The 22,897-nt window shown below is 40.1% G+C and overlaps 1 protein-coding gene across 7 annotated transcripts; it reads right to left on the reverse strand.

Moving 5' to 3' along the window:
* Positions 1-327: 327 nt before the first annotated feature.
* LSM14A (LSM14A mRNA processing body assembly factor) lies at positions 328-22,413 on the reverse strand. Of its 7 annotated transcripts, none has more exons than XM_033157391.1 (10): positions 22,184-22,412; positions 18,313-18,476; positions 14,530-14,662; positions 11,701-11,820; positions 10,217-10,393; positions 9,686-9,751; positions 8,297-8,476; positions 7,181-7,343; positions 5,210-5,450; positions 328-2,202 (listed from the first exon to the last, which is right to left on the reverse strand). In XM_033157391.1, the coding sequence occupies exons 1-10, from the start codon at positions 22,302-22,304 to the stop codon at positions 2,179-2,181; spliced, it is 1,389 nt and encodes a 462-aa protein (XP_033013282.1). In that variant the 5' UTR covers positions 22,305-22,412; the 3' UTR covers positions 328-2,178. The 7 variants fall into 7 exon arrangements, with proteins under 7 accessions (XP_033013282.1, XP_033013281.1, XP_033013284.1 ...); XM_033157390.1 differs by having other exon boundaries at positions 8,297-8,503; XM_033157393.1 differs by lacking the exon at positions 11,701-11,820 and having other exon boundaries at positions 22,184-22,413.
* Positions 22,414-22,897: the final 484 nt, after the last annotated feature.

Genomic DNA, 22,897 nt, shown 5'->3' on the forward strand with positions numbered 1-22,897 from the left:
GATTTCATTTAAAACCATATTAATTTTATGAGAAAAATATATAGCAAAATATCTTTTAAAAATCCAATTTTGCTAAAAAAAAAAAATATCTATCACAATTATAAGCCCTGCCAATTTCTTTCCAGACTTGAAAGGTTACAGTATGATGAAAGAGAATACTTAAAAGGAAATTACAGGGTTTATCCCATACACTGGCACAATACTAAACAATGAACTCAAAATGCAGCACCATTATATTGGATGCCCACCCCCCCAAATAATCCTATTCAGGGCAGGTTTACAAAACAAGGATAAGCTAGAAAAAACTTTCACAAAGACAGTTTTTACTGAACTGTTTTATTCTGGCTCAAAATAAAAGCCCCATTTTTCTGTAGCAAGGTACACTGAAGGTATGTCATGCTGCCTTTCACTGGGGTAAAAACACACCCCAACTAGTAAACCCAAAGGATTGGTAGATAAGACAAATTCATACCTTCACAGAATGTCTCATTGGTATTTACAACGTATCTGGTTTAAATAAACTTGGGACACCTCATACAGTATACATACTTATTGCGACATTACAGCACTTGCCTTTTGTCTAAAAAAAAAATCAAAACTGCTCAGTATCATGATTTGTGGATCCCAAAAAGGCATTGTTGTTAACATGCAAAATATTACTAAACAATAGTATCTAACTTCTACTGCTTCCAAATACTTGACCTCATAAGTAAACCAATTACAAAATACTTCCTTATAGTGCTTTACAAAAAGATATAAAATTATGATTCTATCATTTAAATATTCCCATTTTCTAACAGTGCAGTTATCCACATTTTATCACTACTGAACATAAAGGAGAAACAGAAGAAGATCAGCAAATTAGGTAAAAATTGTTTAATCTTTGGATCCCTTTATTCCTGTGGCTTTCATACACACATACAAAATACAAGTTACCAAATTACTGTTTCTAATTATAACTTATTGTCAAAAAAGTCATAACTAGTATTTCAGAATTGGCAAAGGTTTACTCCATACCAAATCACTGTTGGGATAAGAATAAGCAGTCAATGTCTCCAAGCTACAGCTCATCAAAACTCAAGCAATTGCAAACACTAAATAGTCACTTTTAAATTGAGTATGTCAACATTAAAACAGAGTCAACATTTCAAGAATCAACACATGGAGACATGTCATTTTTATTCCGGGCACATCAAAGGAAACATAAGAACTTGTGTGTGCCTGGGTCATTTTTACTTCAAGAGTTATCACTAATATGAACTGTGAATTGTGACATGAGTGTTGAGGTTTGTCTTCATTTGAAAAAAGCCCATTAATCTTGTCATATCCTGCAATATGCCAAAACCTACAAAATGAATTCCTTGCAAGAGAATTATTTCATCCAGTTTTTATATAATGGAAGAACATCTAAAATGTTTATTTTTAGTCAAAATATAAAAATCAAACACGTTTAAAGCTGAACAGCTATGAGGAACCGCCCCTGCAAAACAATTAATGTGTGTGGTGTGTTTGTGTTTTAGCATTTCAATCCAGCAGGTTTGTAGACTTAAAAATGTTTATTCTTAAAAAAATTAGTTGCTTTTATACAGCTATACAAAGTCTTTAGTGTTTCTTTGGCAATGGGATAATCATGGAATTTTACAACTATAAAAAGTTTTCCTTTGCCTAAGAAACAGGATTTACTGTGTTTACATTGTTTTTGACTGCCAATAATCAAGTTTTCTATTGCCCAGCACCCTATTTGACAAAGAGCACAACCATCTCAAAAGGGAGATTAAAGGATTTCCAAAAACAACCTTCACTGGCTCAACACACTCACAGTACTGACGGCCTTCTGCATACAATTGTCTTTGCAGCCTGCAGTAGTAATCAAATACAATTTGATAAATTCTTTTTGTGATGAAAAAAATACTTTAAAACTCCATTGAAGTACTGCTTTATATTTTTACTCTATGTAAGAAATTACTTAAGTCTTCTATCTCAAATATATTTAATGCTCATTGTTTTTGAAGATGGCCATTTTTTCTCCAAAAAGGTTACTACTCCATACCCCTTTGAAATTAAAAACAAACCCCAGTGCTGGTGACAAGTTTTACAGCAAATGAACAATTCTTTGCAAAGACTGACACATTCTCTGGATCATGAAAGATCTACAGGTCCACCTGCATTCAACTTCAGCTATGCAGCAACTTTGTTGTCTTTCTAAAAAAAGAAAAAGAAGAAGAAGAAAATTACTTCCCAACCAATGCCAGTTTAGTCAGATTAATCAAGAACAGTAATAGGTAAAGGCTCAAACTAGAGAAGGCAACGTTAACAGTATTCAAAATGGGGCCCAAATCTCTCTAGATTGCATCAATCATAAATCCAGTTAGCAAAGTCAATTCCAAAATGCCTTCTAAAGCTAGAAATCACTGCAAGAGTGGTTTACTCTTGTGTGCAGAATCCTCTGTAGCCCAACTCAGGTATAGGGTATCTCAGGGACCACTGGATCTCAGCTCAATCACAGAGCTCTCCTGCAGGAGCACCACTGGTTGTTCCCCAAGTTGGCAAGGCTCATTTGACAAGAAGAATTCAAGCCTTTAGTGTCATTGGCCCAGAGTTGTGGAATACTCTGCCAATAGAGATTAAGAAGGTGCCTTTTAAACACCTGCTGAAAACTTTTCTGCTTTTCTACTCTGTCAGGCTTATGAAGGCAATTAAGAATACATCTTTCCACAATAATAAGTTCATTTCAGAGTTCAACTTTCTTATATTGTTTTTACTGCATATGGGTTTTATATACAATTGTTGCACACCACTCTGATATTTTCTTTGAACAGCAAGCAGTACATGGTATTTTTATACATAATTTTTAAAAAAATCCTTCCTCACAAATAATGATAATATAATTGTCTAAAGAAATAAAAATATTGCATTGGCAAGAGAATATAAAACATTTTATTTTCATGCCTTCAAAGATGCTATGCTCGAGAGAACAATTGTTAAAACGTTTCATGTTGACAGAAATCTTTGACATGTTAGCACAAGAAACTACGTCTACAGATGTGGCTGCAACTCTTTCTCCCACAACTAAACAAATTAACCAAGGGTGTTTCAATGGCTAGCATGTTGTGTAGAAATTCACACTAAGAATAAAAAAGGAGGCAAAAAGATAATACAAAAAAGTTTTGCCTCATATATACTTTCGTGTAGAATATATAAAAGTGTATTGATGCATAAAAAGAACTACACTAACTAAATCTGAATGGCTGCAAAGAAAACTCATGCCCAGTATATAACAGATTATGACATGATTTATTTTTTGATTCTCATCCAGTATTAAACATATGTACTATTATTGCAGTTTTTTTCAAGGTTTTTGTCATACTTTTTGTATTTTTAACAAAATAATATATTGTTGTAGCTGTTAAGGTGCTACACTCAATATGCCAGCAAGTTGGAAAACTCAGCAGTGGCCAGAGGACTGGAGAAGATCAGTCTACATCCCAATCCCAAAGAAGGGCAGTGCCAAAGAATGCTCTAACTACCGCACAATTGCGCTCATTTCACACGCTAGCAAGGTTATGCTTAAAATTCTACAAGGCAGGCTTAAGCAGTATGTGGACCGAGAACTCCCAGAAGTGCAAGCTGGATTTTGATGGGGCAGAGGAACCAGAGACCAAATTTCGAACATGCACTGGATTATGGAGAAAGCTAGAGCGTTCCAGAAAAACATCTACTTCTGCTTCATTGACTATGCAAAAGCATCTGACTGTGTCGACCACAGCAAACTATGGCAAGTTCTTAAAGAAATGGGAGTGCCGGATCACCTCATTTGTCTCCTGAGAAACCTCTATGTGGGACAAGAAGCTACAGTTAGAACTGGATATGGAACAACTGATTGGTTCAAAATTGGGAAAGGAGTACAAAAAGGCTGTATATTGTCTCCCTGCTTATTTAACTTACTGTATTTTCTGGCGTATAAGACTACTTTTTAATCCAGGAAATTCTTCTCAAAAGTCGGGGGTCGTCTTATACACCGGGTGATGAATCTGCGGTCGAGTATATCTCAAACTCTATATTTTAACTGGAAAAGTTGGGGATCGTCTTATATGCCCAGTCATCTTATATGCTGGAAAATACGGTATATGCAGAATTCATCATGCGAAAGGCTGGACTGGATGAATCCCAAAACGGAATTAAGATTGCCGGAAGAAATATCAACAACCTCAGATATGCTGGTGACACAACCTTGATGGCAGAAAGTGAGGAGGAATTAAAGAACCTTTTAATGAGGGTGAAAGAGAGCACAAAATATGGTCTGAAGCTCAACATCAAAAAAACTAAGATCATGGCCACTGGTCCCATCACCTCCTGGCAAATAGAAGGGGAAGAAATGGAGGCAGTGAGAGATTTTACTTTCTTGGGCTCCATGATCACTGCAGATGGTGACAGCAGTCACAAAATTAAAAGATGCCTGCTTCTTGGGAGGAAAGCAATGACAAACCTAGACAGAATCTTAAAAAGTAGAGACATTACCTTGTCGACAAAGGTCCGTATAGTTAAAGCTATGGTTTTCCCAGCAGTGATGTATGGAAGTGAGAGCTGGACCATAAAGAAGGCTGATGACTGAAGAATTGATGCTTTTGAATTATGGTGCTGGAGGAGACTCTTGAGAGTCCCATGGACTGCAAAAAGATCAAACTTATCCATCCTTAAAGAAATCAGCCCTGAGTGCTCACTGGAAGGACAGATCCTGAAGTTGAGGCTCCAGTACTTTGGCCACCTCATGAGAAGAGAAGACTCCCTAGAAAAGACCCTGATGTTGGGAAAGATGGAGGGCACAAGGAGAAGGTGACGACAGAGGATGAGATGGTTGGACAGTGTTCTTGAAGCAACTAGCATGAGTTTGGCCAAACTGCGGAAGGCAGTGAAAGATAGGCGTTCCTGGCGTGCTCTATTCCATGGGGTCACGAAGAGTCGGACACGACTGAACAACAACAACATCTTGTTCTGATTTTGTGGCATTGTAGCTATTTTCATTTCTTGAATTATTGAATGCAGTGCCTATGGCTATAAACAACAGATATAGGGTGGGGAACTTGTGGCCTTCTTAGGCAGCTATGAACTACAGCTCCCATCATACTGGTGGCAGGGCCTGGAATTGAAGTACATCAAGTGAGAGGGCCACAAGTTCCCCATCCCTGCAAGAGAGTTTATAAGCAATTACCCTATATTCAAAATCCGCAAATTCCCTGCCGCCACGTCCACCTCTGAATCCACCACGAAATCCTCGAGGGGCGCCATAATTTCCTCTTGTGCCTCCACGTCCTCTTCCACCCCGGAAACCACCAACTCCTCCTCCACCTCCTCTACCTCTGTAGCCCCCCCGGCCACGGTTTGGACGCAATGGAATTCCAAATGTCTCTGCATTTAGTCTTCTTTCTTCAGCCCAGGTTGGTCTTCGGTCTCTGAAACATGCAAGTGACAAGAACACTAACTCCAGATCACTATCATTTTCATTAGAAGGAGTACTGATGCCTAAGACAGTTTGACATTTTCAAGCTGCTTAGTACGTTAATATGCACATAGTGAAACTGCACAGTAGCATCACTGTGCAGGAGTGGCATTCCAAAATCCACTTTTGGAACATTTACATAGAGAGCATGGCAAGAGTGAGAAAACAGTTCCTTAAATCAGAACCAAGTTATATCATCCCAATTACCCATTGGGTGCCTCAGTGAAGAATTTCCTGGTTAATGTTACTAGTAGCTGCCAGATTAGTTATCACTTGCCTCTGAAGGTCTCCTGATGTTTTACCATGTGAGGCATGGTTCACCAATATCTGGAACACAGCTTTGTCAGAATGCTTGACCAGACACAGATGGGTGGCGTGGGGAGTTGCTAAATCGGCTAATTACAATGCCAACTAGTTTCCCTTACGTTCAACCGGTTGATCGCGATCTACTGGTTGATCTAGGGATAAAATAAATTTGCCAAGGTCCCCTCACCCCGAAAGAAATAAAATAAAATAAAGTAAGCTCAACAACTCTTGGCAACAACAATGGGTAGATCACTGCCAGTTTTTGTTTGTTTGTTTGTTTAATACTGGGAGTAGATTGCAGTCTCTTGGGAGTTGGACATGCCTGCCTTACATGAACAGGGAGAGATCTTCCCATATCCTTCCAGCTTCTCATTTTTTGTTATGGCAGGGGTATTTAAATACAATCTGCTTTCAGTGGAGCAAGAGTGTAATTTGTTACTTCTTTGCTGTTATTATTTCATTTCACAACTCTGTATTACTTTTTCTCTGTTACCTTTTTTGGTGTCTTGTATATATATTTTTAGTGAACAATTTATTGTTCCTTAAGGCATGTTGATCCACTGAAGTTGCTCCAACTAAATTAGCCTAGGGAGCACCATGTAAAACAGAAACTTCCATGCTTTGGGAGTAATACCAACTCCTCTGCATCCAGTTTCAGTGAAATTAATTACAGGCGATTCCTCTTTATCAAATTACTGATATAGATGCAAATAAAAATGCTGCCTGTTTGATACTTAAGAAGAAATCAAATAGAAAAGCAACAAAAGGTTTACAGCATATCCCCTTTCCTCTATCAATCCAAGGCCAAAATAAAGTCTTACAGAAGGCTCAACCTTTGCCAAGAGCCTGGATACACCAGAAATGGAAGGGGATATATGATTCCACAATGTTTTCACTTTTGAACATCCACTGCAAATTTAAAAAACTCATCTTTACCAACAAATCTGGTCATTGCAAGATCATGGATTATGGTTTGCTACTTCCTAACAAGCTATGATCAGGAAGCCAATAAACCATGATCCCTGGTTTGAACATATTGGGAATTCAAGGCTTCCTGGTTATATGGAAGAAGTGAAGTAGGACCAACTGGGAGAGTACACGAGCACACTTCTCATTCACAGAAGGCCTGGTTTATCATTATGCACAAATGCAGCCAGTCTCGACCTCTCTGAACTACAGTGTATCCAACCCTCTTTGAATTACAAAGCTGTTATTTCCTTTCGTTAACAAAGCCAAATATTTTGCATGCAGCAGTAGCAGCATTACATAGGTATAAGGTATAGCATGTCATTCTGCATTTTAGTATCCATGGATCTTGCCATTTGGAAATTATATTTTCTGCTTGCCCAGTGAACTGCCAAATAACAAATCAGGTACCTATTGTCATCACATGAAATGTTATCAAAGAAAGACTTGGTTTTGTCGTAATAGCAGTTGGGTCCAAGTGGATCCTCTTCATCTGCATTGCCTTCACTGTTCTGGGTATCAACACCTGAGTCACCTTTATCTTCCCCATTTACAGGCTTCTCTGGTTTATCTTCTAACGAATCCAGGGGGCAGGGGGTGAGAAGAAAGGAAAGGGATAACCTCAGTGAACAATAAATGAAAATGCATCTTCAAAGAAAAGCAGAAAGTGACTTGTGTATAATGCTACCCTGCTACCCTAGAAGGATGCTATAGATAAGCACACACAAATATAGCTTGCCATGAGTTAAGACAACAGCTGTCCCCTCTCTCCCTCCTGGCTATTCTCCTTGTTACTGGTCCTCAGCAGATCTTCAACAAAGACATGGTTGTAAATGCTTCTTTAAAAGGCACCTAAAAAACAGCACTTATGCTGGAAAGCTCAAGGCATCACCAGCTGACTCTCTCCAAGGTCAGAGTGGTAACTGTGGACAACCTTCTGTGGTTGAGGTACAGTGACCTATGTAGCTTTTTGCCTCTTACCATAGCTAGTACAATTAGGGGCACAGAAAATAATAAAAATGCAACGAAAGGGGAAGTTAATCTACAGAACAAAAGTTTAATTTCCTAAGTATGGAATACACACAGCACTGCTTATCATTCCCTTGCATATCGTTTCTGATCACCTCAGGGAGGAGGAAAGGCAACAGAGAAAAAGGAGGCAATAAATTATACTCATAAACTTTGAATGCATCTAAGTGAAATCTCTCTTTTCATCTGAAAACACATATACAACTTAACTTCAAAACACTACAGGATTAGTCTAATTTAACTCTCAAGCCCTACAGGAATAAGAACCCTACTCACAACTCCACATAAAATGAAGTATAAAATAGCACAAGTATAAAGGATTTTTCTTTCCTTTTTTAAGAACTTTGATTAAAGTGTTTGAAACGGAAGTCAGATTTCCATGCTACATCTAGTTTCCATTAACTACCAGTCATTTAGATCCCGTGTCCATAGAAGGCTCAGGTTTACCAGTAGTCAACAAGACAGTTATTATTCCCTTGAAACAGCATTTCAGCTTACCTTTCAGTTTTAGTTTGTTGTGAAATTCACGATCTATTTCCTCTTTATTGAATTGTGCATTAGCACTTTCAAAGTCAAAGTCCTTCTCAAACTTCATGGGAACATCCCGTCTAATACCAAATCTTCCTCTGCCTCCCCGGTGACCCCCACGGCCCCTTCGTGCTGAAGGTGCACCTGGAACTGGGGAAAAATAGGTTTTGAAGGGACCTATAAACAAAAGACCTGCAGTTTCAGATTTGTTCTTGTAAGCAACAACATAAAACTACTATAGACAGGACTGATGGAGAGCTTTCTGTCTGCGAAGCAGATATGATTACCAGACACCAGGCTGTTCAAGGTATATCATCTTCCACTGTTACACTTTCAGCCACTATATAGCTTGAAGCCCCATCATATACTTCTCCTAATAACCTAAGAGCAGCTCTGCTGGATCAGGCCAAACGTTTATCTAGGCCAGCATTCAGTTCCCACACTGTTCAACCAAATGTCTCTGGGAAGTCCACAAAGCAGGACACAATTGCAACAGTCCTTTACTGATTGTATCTCCCAGCAACTGCAATTTAAAGGCAGGCTGCCACTAGTACTAAAGCTACTGATAGCCTTACTCTCCAGGAATTTGTCTTGTCCACTTTTAAAGTTGGCAGCCATCACTACATCTTATAATTCTATAGTTTTATTTATTTAGCTTATACCCTGCCTTTCCTCCCAAAGGAACCCAGGTCAACATAGTTTTCAACAATACAGTGGTACCTTGGTTTTCAAACGTCTCCGTTTTTAAACATTTTGGTTTTCGAACATGCATCGAAGTTAAACATGACACGCAGCTTTCGTATTGAGGCTTCTGTTTTGGGTTTTTGAACGTTTTGGAACTCAAATGGTTTTCCAGAACGGATTACATTAAAAAACCAAGGTACCACTGTACACTGTGTAAAACTAACCGTTTAAAAGGCTCTGACATCCTGCAACAATCAATTCCACAAGACCAAATCCTTTCTTTTTTATTTTAACCCATTCCTTATCTGTTTTGCTAGAGGGTCATAAACATTTGTCACAGTGACTCGGTTCAGAAGTAAATGAAATAATGGTTTCCCATTATGAGAACACATAGCCATAGGTGCTGGGCTTGTGCATGCTGCACCTCACCCGTCCCCTGTGCATGAGAAAGGAAGTACTTCTTTTTGCTGTTTGAAACAAATTGCATTATCCTATTAAGCTCAAGCACAGGAACTGTGGTTTGTTTAGGCCAGTTAATTAGAACATCATTTGATTTTTGTTTTTTCCAACTAACCGCAGTTTGAACTTGTTTCCTATATTTGGGTCTGGTTCAACAAAAGTGACTTTTAAAAACCACTACAGTTTTTATCCTTTCCAAAAACAAATTCTGTTTACCTATTTGACGTTTGTTTTCATTTCTCAGATGCTCTGCTTCAGATCTTAAAACCTTGTGTGCTTCAGCTAAGAACAAAGAATGCAAATAACATTTTATTATTTTTCATTTTCTGTATACTAACTGCGAGCACGTAAGGAAAAAATCTCTAAGGGCTGCATCAGGTTAGTATTGCCCTCTGAGAAGAGTGTGGGGGGAAACCCCTCAAGTTAACCCTGCTTGCCAAGCAGGCTGAGACTCCTATGCTGACAAAAATATTTCCCCAACCCACAATAGAAGCATTCAGACATAAGCCTCACCTTACTGCAAGCCATGCCATTTTACTGCACGGTATGCTTCATGACTCACAAATTTGTGTTTTCAGTGTCCAAACTCAGACACTGAACTTTAAAAATAGACATTTGGGTTTCAAACTTTGAATCCAATCTTTGACAAAAGCAATTGCTAAGCCACTTGCAAAGAACAGCTTTTTCACTTTGGCAAGAAGTATCAACAGAGCTTAAAATAATCAAGGTCCAAAGGCCAAGTTCTACCTCTTCTGTGCTCCTGATTTTCCAATGATTTTTGACTAGCAGACCCTTGAGGTCTGGCTGAAACAGGACTCCTTCTCCCAACCGGTGCTGAAGCAGATAAGTGGGTTGCTGATGTTTGTACTGCCTGCTCCAGGGTTGGGCTCTTTCTCAAATGGTCTAACGAAGGACTTGAGCGACCTGAAACAGAAATGACAACATCTTATGCCCAACCTTAGCATATTACTTTGAAGTCAATTATCTGCTTTCCCTAGTCAAGACAACTATGTCCAAAGAGGAAATGTTTTTGCAACTTTAGATCCACTAACCCAAGACTTAGGTCACATATATACATTGATTCTCCCTCAATCTTCAAAGGAAAAACAAGGTGAGATAGCTCATCTTTACCAATTCAGTTATTAGCAAATGCCTGTCACCTAGAACTGCAACTACTCCCTTAGATGACACAATTCCTTAAAATAAAATAAGCACTAACAGTGAGTAGTATGGATGCAGAAAAAATAGATATTGAAATAGTATCTCATTTAGCTGTTTAGGTAAGGCAGATCATTTTATTTATTGGCTTCAGTCCAAGAGTCAGTGGCTCAGTTTGGATGCCACTTATAAATGATGTTTAACGGCTTATTATTAATGCAGACAATGTTCCTTCCTAGCAAAGGCAAGCCATAATCTCTGGCTTTGCTTTAAGTTCATAGTTGGCATGCCAAAAAAACAAACACTGGCTTCACATAGTAGTCTGTTTGGAAGAAAAATCACAATGATCCCCAGGAGTTGAGATTTGTTGTCCCCTCTAGCAGAATACACCTAAAAGACTATTCAAGCATCTTGGAACACAAGCTCACTTTCAGGGATAAGACACAAGGCTAACTGCACAAAGAAGCAGAAGAGTGGTTCACATGTCATGCTAAATCATGGCTTAGCAATACATGCATGAGCAGGAAGGTGTTGCCTTGAGTCTTTGGCTAGTCCATTCCTCCTGAGCTATGTTTGCATATCACACTAACAAGGGTTCATCACAACAGGCTCAAGAAGCAGAAGTACCACATGTGGTCTCCTTATCCTTCATGCAACAGGGAGGACTTTGGAAGCTCCCTTCCCCACACTTTTCTTGAATCTCAACTTTTTGTAGTTTACTAAAAACTTTAGCCAATTTCAAAAAAAGACACGTTCAAATCATGGTTTCAGAGGTTGGCTTGCTCCAACCAATTAGGTTTTTTTTAAAAAAATAAATCACAATACCTGGTTTGGGAAGCACAATAAAGCAGAGATTCAAGGAAAGCAGAATTAAAAGCTACCAAGTCTTCCTTCTTGCTACATGGGAGGAAAGGGGAGGAGGCAGCACAAGAAACTGAGGTTCATTATAGCTAATGCATGTTGCTGTAAACCAGAAAAAGAACATATTTCACAACTGAACAACACACTCTGGCAATGCATTCACCTTCTTAATCAAAAAGATCAAGAATCTGACTGACACCACCAGCCTTTACCTTGTGAGAGCTGTGTTTTTAATGACCTTGCATCAGTTGTAAAAGTGGAACCAACTGCGCTGCTTTGGGATAAGTTAGCATTGGCTGAAGTTTCAGTTCCAAAAGATGTCAGTGAACTTCCTGCATGAAGTCAGAAAATAGATGTCAAGCCCCTGTGGTGCAAGGCTACACTTGCAGCATTGTCAATGAACTTCAATGTACCAAAACGTTCAGCTAGCCTGTTTTGCCTCAAGCAGCTCTAACAATTATACAAGGATTCTGAGAGTTCTCCATTAGTGACCCTTAGCCACTACTACCAAGTACTCCTCAGGAAAAGCTGCATGGTTCTAAAAATGTTAACAGAGTCTTTTTAAGGCTAAGGGGGCTAACCATTTCAATTGCTACTCTTAGACTAAAGCCAACTGACCCAAATGTTAACTAACTCATGTGACAAATAAAAGATGAAATGTTTATTAAAGCAGCTAAGAAATACCAAAGCCACTTCTCAAAAGCTACAAACAATTATGTGACCATGCCTGTGCTAATTTTCAGAATAAAGAAAAGTGTTTTATTAACAGCAGAAATCTGCAGAAATGTCAAAGCAGAGTAAGTGGTTGAGTATAAGTACAAATACACCACACTCAGCTGAACCACATGTGAAACATATGGTAACTATTTCAGCTCAGCTGACAAAGAACGCTGCTGTTGGTGAAAGAGACTTGGGATAGATCTCCAAATTCAGTTGTGGCCAAAATCTGAGAAGCATGAACTGAAATTAGAGTTTACTAGTTGTCATCTCCAAAACTGCATCTATAGTCGGCAAAAGGTTCTCAACGGAAGTACAATATTAATGAATTACACACAAATTATATTCACAAATTAGCAATGGCAGTCTGTCTCATGATATTTTTACTGTTTTTAAACAATCCATTCATCTTGCTATTAGGCCCTTGTTTTATCCTTCTCCTTTATGTTATTATTGTGATCAGTCAGCAAAGTGGGCCAGTGTACCTATTAACATATAGTGGTACCTCTGGTTACGTACTTAATTTGTTCCGGAGGTCCGTTCTTAACCTGAAACTGTTCTTAACCTGAAGCACCACTTTAGCTAATGGGACCTCCTGCTGCCGCTGTGCCGCCAGAGCACGATTTCTGTTCTTATCCTGAAGCAAAATTCTTAACCTGAAGCATTATTTCTGGCTTAGCGGAGTATGTAATCTGAAGCGTATGTAACCCGAGGTACCACTGTATTCCCTACCGATAACATCAAGCTAATAAGACTGTTAAACTTGGGCTGCTCCTCTCCCCCAAAGCTATTTGAAAGTAATCTTTGATTTATTTATTCTAATGTGGTATCTCTCTAAACATATACACTGCACATAAAGTTGTTTCAAGAAAGATTAGAGGAGACCATCATCAGCAATATGCTATGATTAACTATAACATTGTAACTTCCTGAAGCTACCGGATAACCTCTCCCATAGTCATGGAGCACATTTTAAACTCTTACTAGGTTCACACCACAGCTTTGCAACTTCTGAACAAAACCACTTCACAAACTGGAACCTGATGCTGAGATGTCCAGTGACATGCCTGGTGAAATTCTTGTTTCCTACCCACAGGACAATGCTTCCTAGACAAAACTAGTAAAGAGAAAGTAGAATGTTCACAATACTAAGGTGTTTACAATTTACTGGATTTGGCCAGAGTCCAATATTTATAAATGTGGAAAAGTGAACCTGGCAGTTTAGTTTTACTTTTGCTTACAGCCGTATCCCCACTTATATGGGGGTTATGTTCACAGGGACCATGCATATACGCGAAATTGTGTACAGTGGAGGTAACACCATCTAAAAAGCTTGTAAACGCCCTCTCTGCCAAAAATCTGCCAAACTTCACCACAATTGTTCCCTCCAAACCTCCCTCTCAAACACCAACTCCCCACAAGCCACAAAGGTCAGTGCAAAGGCTACTGGGATTACTAGCCATTTTCCTGCTCTCTTGTGACATTTTTGCAGTTTTCTCATTCTTTTTGCACTGTTTTTGCTCTTTTCATACTCTTTTGCAGTTTAAATCAATTTATTTAATTATTTCCCAGCACCACACATATATGCCATTGCGCATGAGTCGAACACACATAGGTGGGGAGACACCTATACTCCTATTTTCACACTGGGCATCTAGGAAATTTCAGTCCATCCAAGAATGAAGCTGATATGCTCTTGCCTCCCACTATCATTCCACCAAAGATGCTTTAAACACAGTAAACCAAGAATCTCATAGAATTGTAGAGTTGGAAGGGACCCTGAGGGTAATCTTGTCTAATTCTCTCTCTCTGCAATGAATGAATCTCAGCACGCAGTCCCCCAACCAATTTGAAACCATACTAGATCCTGAACAATGGAGATGGAACTTGCATATGCCCCAATGTTGCTCCTACTGGTAACTCCTTTTATCTTCATTGTAAACAAGATTCCAAGTACTCAAAGTACTACCATCAACTCTGAAAGTCTTATAAAGCAGATCTGCCAAAACGAAAACATTTACCAAAATGGGTCTAACATGGACTATTGTGTGCCTACTTGGCCACGAATGTGTCCTACACAAGAGGAAAGAAAATAGCAGCAGCCAAAGAACACACACTGTCCACATTAGTGAAGCTTGGAAAGGAGAAATTATTGAGGGGTAGGAGGGTGGCCTGGGGAATGTGGCCTTCTTAGGTGCACATGCTTTCATGAGATCAACTCAGTAAATGTGAATTTTACCCTATGGGATGGGAACAGAATATACTTGAAAATATTTTAACACTTATATGCTTGCCAAAAAAAGAAGTTTAAAATGCAAACATACCAACACCAACAGCGCCAAATTGCTGGCCCACTAATGGACTTGGACTAAACTGGCTGTAGGCTGGCATTCTGCCAAAAGGACCGTAGGAACCCACAGATTGGAATGAAGAAGTAGAAGATGATCCTAGAGAGGACTAAAGAAAACCACATTCATGGAAGACTATCAAAGCAGAAAAAACAATTATCATGAAATGGCAAAATCATTATGCTGCATAAACTTAGCAATAAAACTAGAGTACAAGACCCTTTCTTGAACTGGGTTGCATTAGGAAGTGAGAAATACAACATATTCCAAATGGTGTAAGAAAATTTATTTACCAAATGTGTGCTTATTTTCAGATAGCATAGCCATTTCAATACTCAGAATGGCATAGACCATCCAAAATGCAATAACTAGTTCTGCTCGTCCCTTCACTGCGAGAAGCGAAGTTACAGGGAACCAGACAGAGGGCCTTCTCAGTAGTAGCACCCTCCCTGTGGAACACCCTCCCTTCAGATGTCAAGGAAACAACTATATGACTTTTAGAAGACATCTGAAGGCAACCCTGTTTAGGCAAGTTTTTAAGGATTGATGTCTTATGTTTTTAGTTATGTTGCCCAGAGTGGCTGGGGAAAGCCAGCCAGATGGGCGGGGTATAATAATAATAATAATAATAATAATAATAATAATAATAATACCACCTCTGTAGTGTACGCTTGATGCAATGGTAAAAATCAAAGACAGACTGCTGCTTATTATTAATAAGTAATATTTATACCCCACCCATCTGGCTGGTGTTTTTATTGAAAACACAATTGGAACCTATCCTATTAGAAATATGGGCTAAAATTTCTAGGTAGTGTAAATGATTGTGCTGTACAACAGTTGATCATGGAAACAATCAGAAAGGTAGCAAACTTTGGACTTAAGTGGCACCCAGAACATGGTGCAAAATGAAACTGTTGTTGAACTGACTGCTATAAAATTCAACATATGAACAATTGCCAAGAAATTCAAACACAGTCGCATTTGACTTTAAAAGAGGAAACTTCCCCAAAATTGGGGGGGGGGCTGGTAAAAAGGAAGCAGAAAGGGAAAATGAAGAGGCTTAATAGAAGATAAGATAAAATGTATACTGCAGACCAGGAAAGATACAACCAGGGCCAAAAGGATGCCAGCATAGTTAACAGAGTCAAGGAACCTATTGGAGACAAGAAAGCTTCCTTCAGAAAATGAAAGGTCTTGTTCAAATTTGGAAAACAACAAAAATAATACAAAGGTTGGCAAAAGAGAAGAAAAAAAACTTGAGCCTGTCTCTTTAAAAACCTACAGGCAATGACAATGTTTTGTGTGCGTCCAATTGTTGTGTGACCACCGATGCACAGCTCCATTAGTACCCAGAAGAGGGCTGAACAGGAGTGGGCCAGAATGTGCTTATGTGCACTCCGCTGACGCACATGGGGGCTAGGAACAGAACCCCCATGCAAAATGGTTGTCATCTGTACAATCACCAACAACACATCATTTACATACATTAGAAGAGACCAGCTGGGAGGCAGCTGGACATCTGGATAACAAGCAAGTCAAATATGTGCTCAAGGAGCTTGGCAGAGCAGCTCAACAAATTATTTGCATCTGTATTCATAGAAGATGTAGGCCAATCCCTGTGCCTGAACGAAACTTTATCAAAAAAGGAGTCTACGGAACTGAGGAAAACAGTGGTGACATGAGATAAAATTCTAGGGCTTGACAAATTAAAACTGACAAACTACCAGATCAGGATAGGATCCCAAGAGCTACAAGTCATATTTTGGTTAGAAGATCATCAGTTTCAATCTTCAGTTCTTTATTACCTTGAGGACTGGAAAGTGAGCAATAAAACAAAATTTAAATAGGGATTCAGAAAGGATCTATGAAATTATAGACTGGGTAGCATGTCTCTAGAGACAGTGTGGTGTAGTGGCTTAGAGCGGTAGACTCGTAATCTGGGGAACCAGGTTCACGTCTCTGCTCCTCCACATGCAGCTGCTGGGTCACAGTTCTTTGAAGTCTCTCAGCCCCACTCCCCTCACAGAGTGTTTGTTGTGGGGGAGGAAGGGAAAGGAGAATGTTAGCTGCTTTCAGACTCCTTCGGGTAGTGATAAAGCGGGATATCAAATCCAAACTCTTCTAGGAAAATTGTTGGAAAGCATTATAAAAGATAGAATTACCAAGAATATCAAAGAACAGGTCTTGCTGAAGAAGAACCAGCATGGCTACTGCAAGAGTAGGTTCTGTCTCATTAACCTATTAAGATTTCATTCAGGGAGTCAACAAGCATATAGAGGTGATCCAGTTAATGTTTTATATTTAGACTTTCAAAAAGCTTTTGATTAAGTCCTTCACCAAAGGCTCCCGAGTAAGCTTAGCAATCATAAAATTGAAGGAGAGGTCCTCTTATGGATGAGTAACTAGCAAGAATAAATGGACAGTTCTGTCAATGGACGGATGTAGAAAGTAGAATTCCCCAAGGACTGGTATTGGGATCTGTGCATTTTAACTTGTCCCTAAATGATCTGGATTAAGGGTAAGCAGTGGCATAGCTAAGTTTGCAGATGGTACCAAATTTGGGGTTAAAACAAAAAGGGAACGGGAATTGCTTCAAAAGGATCTCTCCAAATTGGGTGAATAGCAGTAAAATGGCAAATGCAATTCAATGTAAGCAGTGTAAAGTGATGCATATTGGGGCAAAACAACAACAACAACAACCACAACCCCAATTTTCCCCTAATTTAACATATATTGTAATGGCGGTTGAACCATCAGCAAATGACCAAGAATGAGTCCTTGGAGTCATAGTGGATAGTGATGAAGATGTTGACCCAGTGTGCAGCTGTGATAAAGGTGAATTTTTATGCTAGGGATCATTAGGAAAGGAACTGAAAATAAAACTGTCAAGATCATAATACTGCTATACAAATCTATTGTGAGATGGCACATGGATTACTGCGTATGGTTCTAGTTGCCATACCTCAAAAAGGGTAGTGTAGAGCTGGAAAAGTTTCAGAAAAGGGGAATCAAAATGATTAAGAAGCCAGAGCAACTTTCCTGAGGAAAGATTGCAACTTTTGGATCTTTTGAGCACAGAATAAAGGTAAGAGGGGACATGACAGAAATGTGTAAAATCATGCATAATTTGGACATAGTATCATTGTGCAAGTTATGGAGAAAGTATGAGAAGCTTTTATCCCTCTTTCATAATACTGGAACCTGGAACCATTCAATGAAACTGAAGGCTGCAAGTTTCAGGAGAGACAGAAGAAAGTACTTGTTCACAAAGGGGCTTGTTAAACAATGGAATTCACTACCACAAGAAATAGTGATGGCCATCAATTTGGATGACTTTAAGAGAGGATTAGAGAAATTCATAGTGAATTAGGCAATCAATGGCTGCTAGAGATGCCAGCGATGCGAGGTAATAAACTACTAAATGCCAGCTGCTGGGAATCACAATTGGGAGAGTGCTGTTGCACTTAGGTGCTGTTTGCTGGCCTCTCAGTGGGAAATCTGGTTGGCAACTGTGAGAAAAGGATGCTGGACTAGATGGGCCTTTGGTTGGATTCAACACATCTCTTCTTATGTTAATATACATTTTGTCATTAATAACTTTGTGAAAAATCTCTTGAACACATATAAATAACTTTCCGCCCTAAACAATTTAAGATCCAGATCATACTGTTTCAGGTACAGTATATACACACCAAAACTGATCACAATGTATAACTAGACATAGCTAAAGCTAGAACTGCTACATGGTGACTGTACCTGAACAATAGCTGGATCCTGGGGCAGAGAACACTGTGGTTTGGGTGGTTCACAAACGGTTAAATCCTTAATATCACTGCCACGGAATATAATGTATTCAAATACTTCATCACGAGGTGGTATAGGCCGATCAGTTGGTCTATCTTCTGTACCAAAAGAACGAACTGCAGGAAACAACAAACAAATTTTATCATGTATCATCCAATACTTTCTCATTAATATTTACACAGACAAATAAAAAGCTTGCATCAGTTTGGTCTAACGCATCATGTGACAAAGTGCAGCTGAATATTCATTAGTTTCACTACACTGATACTTTCAAAAGAGCACTTTCCCCTCCAAGTCAGCTGAATTGATTCAGATCAAGTCACTTTGTATTAAAAGGTCAGCAAGTCATTTTTCTTGATTTACTTCATACAAGGTTACACAAAAGCAGGCAATCTGTAAGTTCCCTGGGTGATCTCTGAAGGCATTGTTTTGCATGGTAGCCTAAATAATGCAGAATGGGCAGCAGCTTACCCAGAACAGAAGGGGGCAGAGAAAGGGGCATCTGGGGAAGTTAGTTACTAATGTTACCATGGCAAGGTGTGTTGAGGGGAAGCAAGAAAATAAACAAGGAAAATATAAAGAAAACACTTTGTTCACAAATGAGATGAAAATGTATGAGGCTCAGTTTGATATGAAGATACAAAAAAGGCACTTCTATGCATTTTTACCTTTTGGCTAAGATTATGTGCAGTGTCTAAGAAAAATGTTAAAGTGTATTAGATACTGTATAACAATCTTAACTTAACAAATGTAGCCCGCATTTCTCATTTCTGCCAAATACTTCTTTGAATACACAGGTAACTTATAAGTAATGTGGATGGAACTTGTGCACATTCAGCTTTACATGCTTGACATTTTTTTTTTTAATTAAAAAGAGAGCAGACTTCTGTGGAAAAAAAAAGACTTTGGTAGTCCCACCCACCATTGAATCCAGTGTGTCTTGACTCTATGCAATTTTGGCTTTACACCAGGCTTCAACCTCAGCCCTCCAGATGTTTTGAGACTACAATTCCCAGCATCCCTGACCACTGGTCCTGCTAGCTAGGGATCATTGGAGTTGTAGGCCAAAAACATCTGGAGGGCCGAGGTTGAGGAAGTCTGCTTTACACGCTAACCCTGGAACATAACAGCCATATTAAGTTGAGAGTCACCTGTATTTAAAAGATAAAGATATATATAATATGGAGTATGAAGCCGCTTTGCCATGAGTGAAAGTAGTGTTTCATCCAGTCCCATGTTGTCTACTTCCTAGGAACCTCAGGAAGCAGCCTCAAGATCTTAACTATGTCCATCCTATATTTTTTCTGGGATGGCTCAGGTTGAACCTGGATCCTTCTGTGTATACAGCAGGAGCGCTATCATATTAGGAGTTTTTCAAACAAGATTTCACTTAATTTGTTTGTGTATTATTCTTCACCACAGATTCTAGAGCAGTGGCAACAAGTATAAATAATGAATCATTAAAATACTAAAACAACTACCACCTGCAATTGTTAAGATTTAGCCACCCTCCTGTTAAACTGTGATTAATCTCTGGCCCTGCAGATGTTGTTGGACAACAGCTGCAATCATCCTTGAGTAACAACCATGCTGGTGGGAGCTGGAATGTAACAACATCTGGAGTCTCACAGGTCAGCCTACCTGGTTTAGGGCTTGGAGATAACACTAAACTGCCGAAGTAATAAAACACAATGACTATACTGTGTGTGTTTGAGAGCGAGAGAGAGAACAATGCCTAAACAGGCTCATTCCCATCATGATAAACCATCACTTTTTGTGACATCAGAACTCAACCAAAGTCAAGGATGCTTGTTACTGAGCAATCTGCATTCCTTCAAATACTTGAAATCTGCATTCCTTTCAAAATTTCAAGATAGAAATTACTTTTGCTAGCCTCTGAATTAACAAAAAATGATCACATATGAATTAGTTTCATATGTATTTAATTACAATTTCAGAAGCTTTTTAGAATTTCAACTAGTTCTAGTTGATTTAAATAAAGTTTTATTCAATGTTTAATAATAATAAAGACAGGGTATAACAAGCAAATATAATGATGTTTGCACTTTATTACCAAGAAACAAAAATAATTTAATATAATCTGAGTAATCTGTACTTTGTAGACACTGAAAAAGCATCACTGAAAGCCAAGTGTATTTTTTAATTTATCATTTTAAGGACACCAAAACACACAATAAAAGGTAAACCATTACAAAATGGGGAAGAGGACACATAGATAAACAGTTACAGGTAGGTAGCCGTGTTGGTCTGCCAGTCAAAACAAAATAAAAAATTCCTTCCAGTAGCACCTTAGAGACCAACTAAGTTTGTTCTTGGTATGAGCTTTCGTGTGTATGCACACTTCTTCAGATACAGATAAACAATTATTATTGTTGCTCATAAACTAAAGTACCTTTCCTTTATACAAAGTTGGAGACTAGCACAACTGCAATAGAGACTGCCTCCTATGGCAGTTTTGTTCCCTATTCTTGAGGCCAGAAAGTATTTGGTTTCCTTATTTTTGTCAAACTATGTGAAACCTATGGCGTTTGCATTTAACTAGCTGAGTCCAAGGGACGCCCCCCCCCCCAGTTCTCTCCTGAAAGATGTCTGCACATTCTTAGTTGAAAACAATATGCATAAAATTATAAATCTTCGGGCAGGGTGCTAACCTGTGGCCCTCCAGATGTTGCATTCAGATTCACATCAGCCTCAGCTAGCAGGGTTAGTGGTCGGGAATGATGTGAGTTGTAGAAATATCTGGGTGCACATGTGCATCACCTTGTATTGCAGTAAGAATAGTCAACAAGCATGCTCCAAGCAAGTTTATGGAAAGTAAACATATGTAGCAGAACAAGGTGGAACCAAAGTGGTAAGAGTTCTGAGGTGGCATAATGGGCAGTAAGACTTCAGCATGGCAGTGTAAGATAAATGACACTTTAAAAAAATACTCCATGATGTACTGTTATTGAGGCAGTTTTAAAAGTATAAGGGAAAGGGAAAGGCAAAGGGAGTTTTAGCACACAGTATTCTTTTCACTAGGATGATTTCACTTGGATGAATATATACAGTATTCCCTGAGGTGTACTCCTGTAGCAGAACTTGACAAACAAACTTCTGTGGGACTTACTCCCAAAGTGTGCCTTGTAATGGAGCTACTTTTGTCTCGTTTTATTTAGGGCAGGCTTCCACAACCTGCTACCCTCTCATTGTTTTGGACTACAGCTCCGGTAAGCCCCAGCCAGTGCGGCTGTGATGAGAGTCACTACCAAAACATCTGGAGCAGCAGAAGATTGACAAAGGCTCTAAGAGATTATATAGTACTTGACATCCAGCTTAGAGTGGGCACTGCAATAACACCCAGCAACCCTAACCCTCCTACGGGATCTTCAGCTGAACCCCGCACAACACATCTCTTTTTTAAGTAATTCTACAGGCATCTTTGCTTGAACCCTGGTTTGCTTGCCCCCAACTCCACCCCGCCCTTGTAGGAGTGGTGTGCTTTTATATCTCAACTTACCTTCTCAAGACAAACCACCAGTCTCTCGTGCGGGAAACCAGTAACCCTCCCTCCCTTGGGTAGTCGATTGAAGCTCGCACAACGCATCTCTAAGGGGAATCTTTATTTAATTCCCTGCTTGCCTCCACCCCCTGCCTACCTTGCAGGCTTGGAGTGCCTTTTTTATTTCAGCTCGGGTCCCCGAGACCTACCACCACTTCCACTGGGGAGAAGTGGGGGCTGAGGCCTCTCTGTGCCCCGCCCCCGACCAACCGCCAAGCAACCCCCCCTCCCGGCCACCTTCTCCTTTCCGGGCCGCCTTACCCTTCGCGAGAGCCACCGTGGAGTTCTCGGTGTCGATGGTGTAGAGGATTCCCTCATATCGGATCTCGGCCTTGGAGATCAGGCTGATCTTGCTGCCGATATACGGCGTCCCCCCGCTCATGGCGGCGGCTGAAGCAGAGGCCCGGCTCGATGATTCCTCACGCCCCCCTCTAGCACCCCGGTCGGGTCCGGCTTCGGACGGAGCCTCCGCCGCCTCGCAGCCGCCGCCTCCCCCTCCTTTTCCCTCACGCCACAGGCCAGGCCGCTTCCCTCTCGCTTGGGCCCGGAAGGCCGCTCAGCGCCCCGCCACACAGGCCTCCGCTGCTACAGCTGCCCCGACGCTCCCAACATGGCCGCCGGCCGCTCCGTCAAAGCGCCCGACTCGCCTTTCCTCCTCCACTACCACCACCACCTCAGCCGCGAAATGCATGTTGGGAACAAGACGCCAAATCTCGCGATGAAGGGGAAAGCGCGCGAGGCGGCCGGGAGGCTACAGATGACGCGGGCGGGAGCGAAGGAAGCCTGAGTAGGCCGCGCCACACCAGGACGAGGAGGCTCTGGGCAGCGCGTGGGGGGGGGCCTTCTCCGCGTTTAACAGAATGGGACAGGGCCACTTCCTTGCAGAAGCTCCGCGATATATTGGAATCGCTCATAACAGGCCTGTAGGCCTCACTGAGGATGCTGGACTACAACTCCTATAATCTCCGGGTACAG

This window comes from Lacerta agilis, chromosome 8, assembly GCF_009819535.1.
Source record: "Lacerta agilis isolate rLacAgi1 chromosome 8, rLacAgi1.pri, whole genome shotgun sequence".
In the NCBI taxonomy this organism is placed as follows: domain Eukaryota; kingdom Metazoa; phylum Chordata; class Lepidosauria; order Squamata; family Lacertidae; genus Lacerta; species Lacerta agilis.

Bases quoted from the DNA above. Each gene is read 5' to 3' on its own strand.
- LSM14A (XM_033157390.1), bottom strand. From the start codon at position 22,304: ATGAGCGGGGGGACGCCGTATATCGGCAGCAAGATCAGCCTGATCTCC. The intron at 14,663-18,312 runs GTACAGTCACCA...GGTTTTCTTTAG, and splicing joins AGGATCCAGCTATTGTTCAG to TCCTCTCTAGGATCATCTTC. The intron at 5,451-7,180 runs GTACCTGATTTG...TGCATGTTTCAG, and splicing joins ATTTCATGTGATGACAATAG to AGACCGAAGACCAACCTGGG.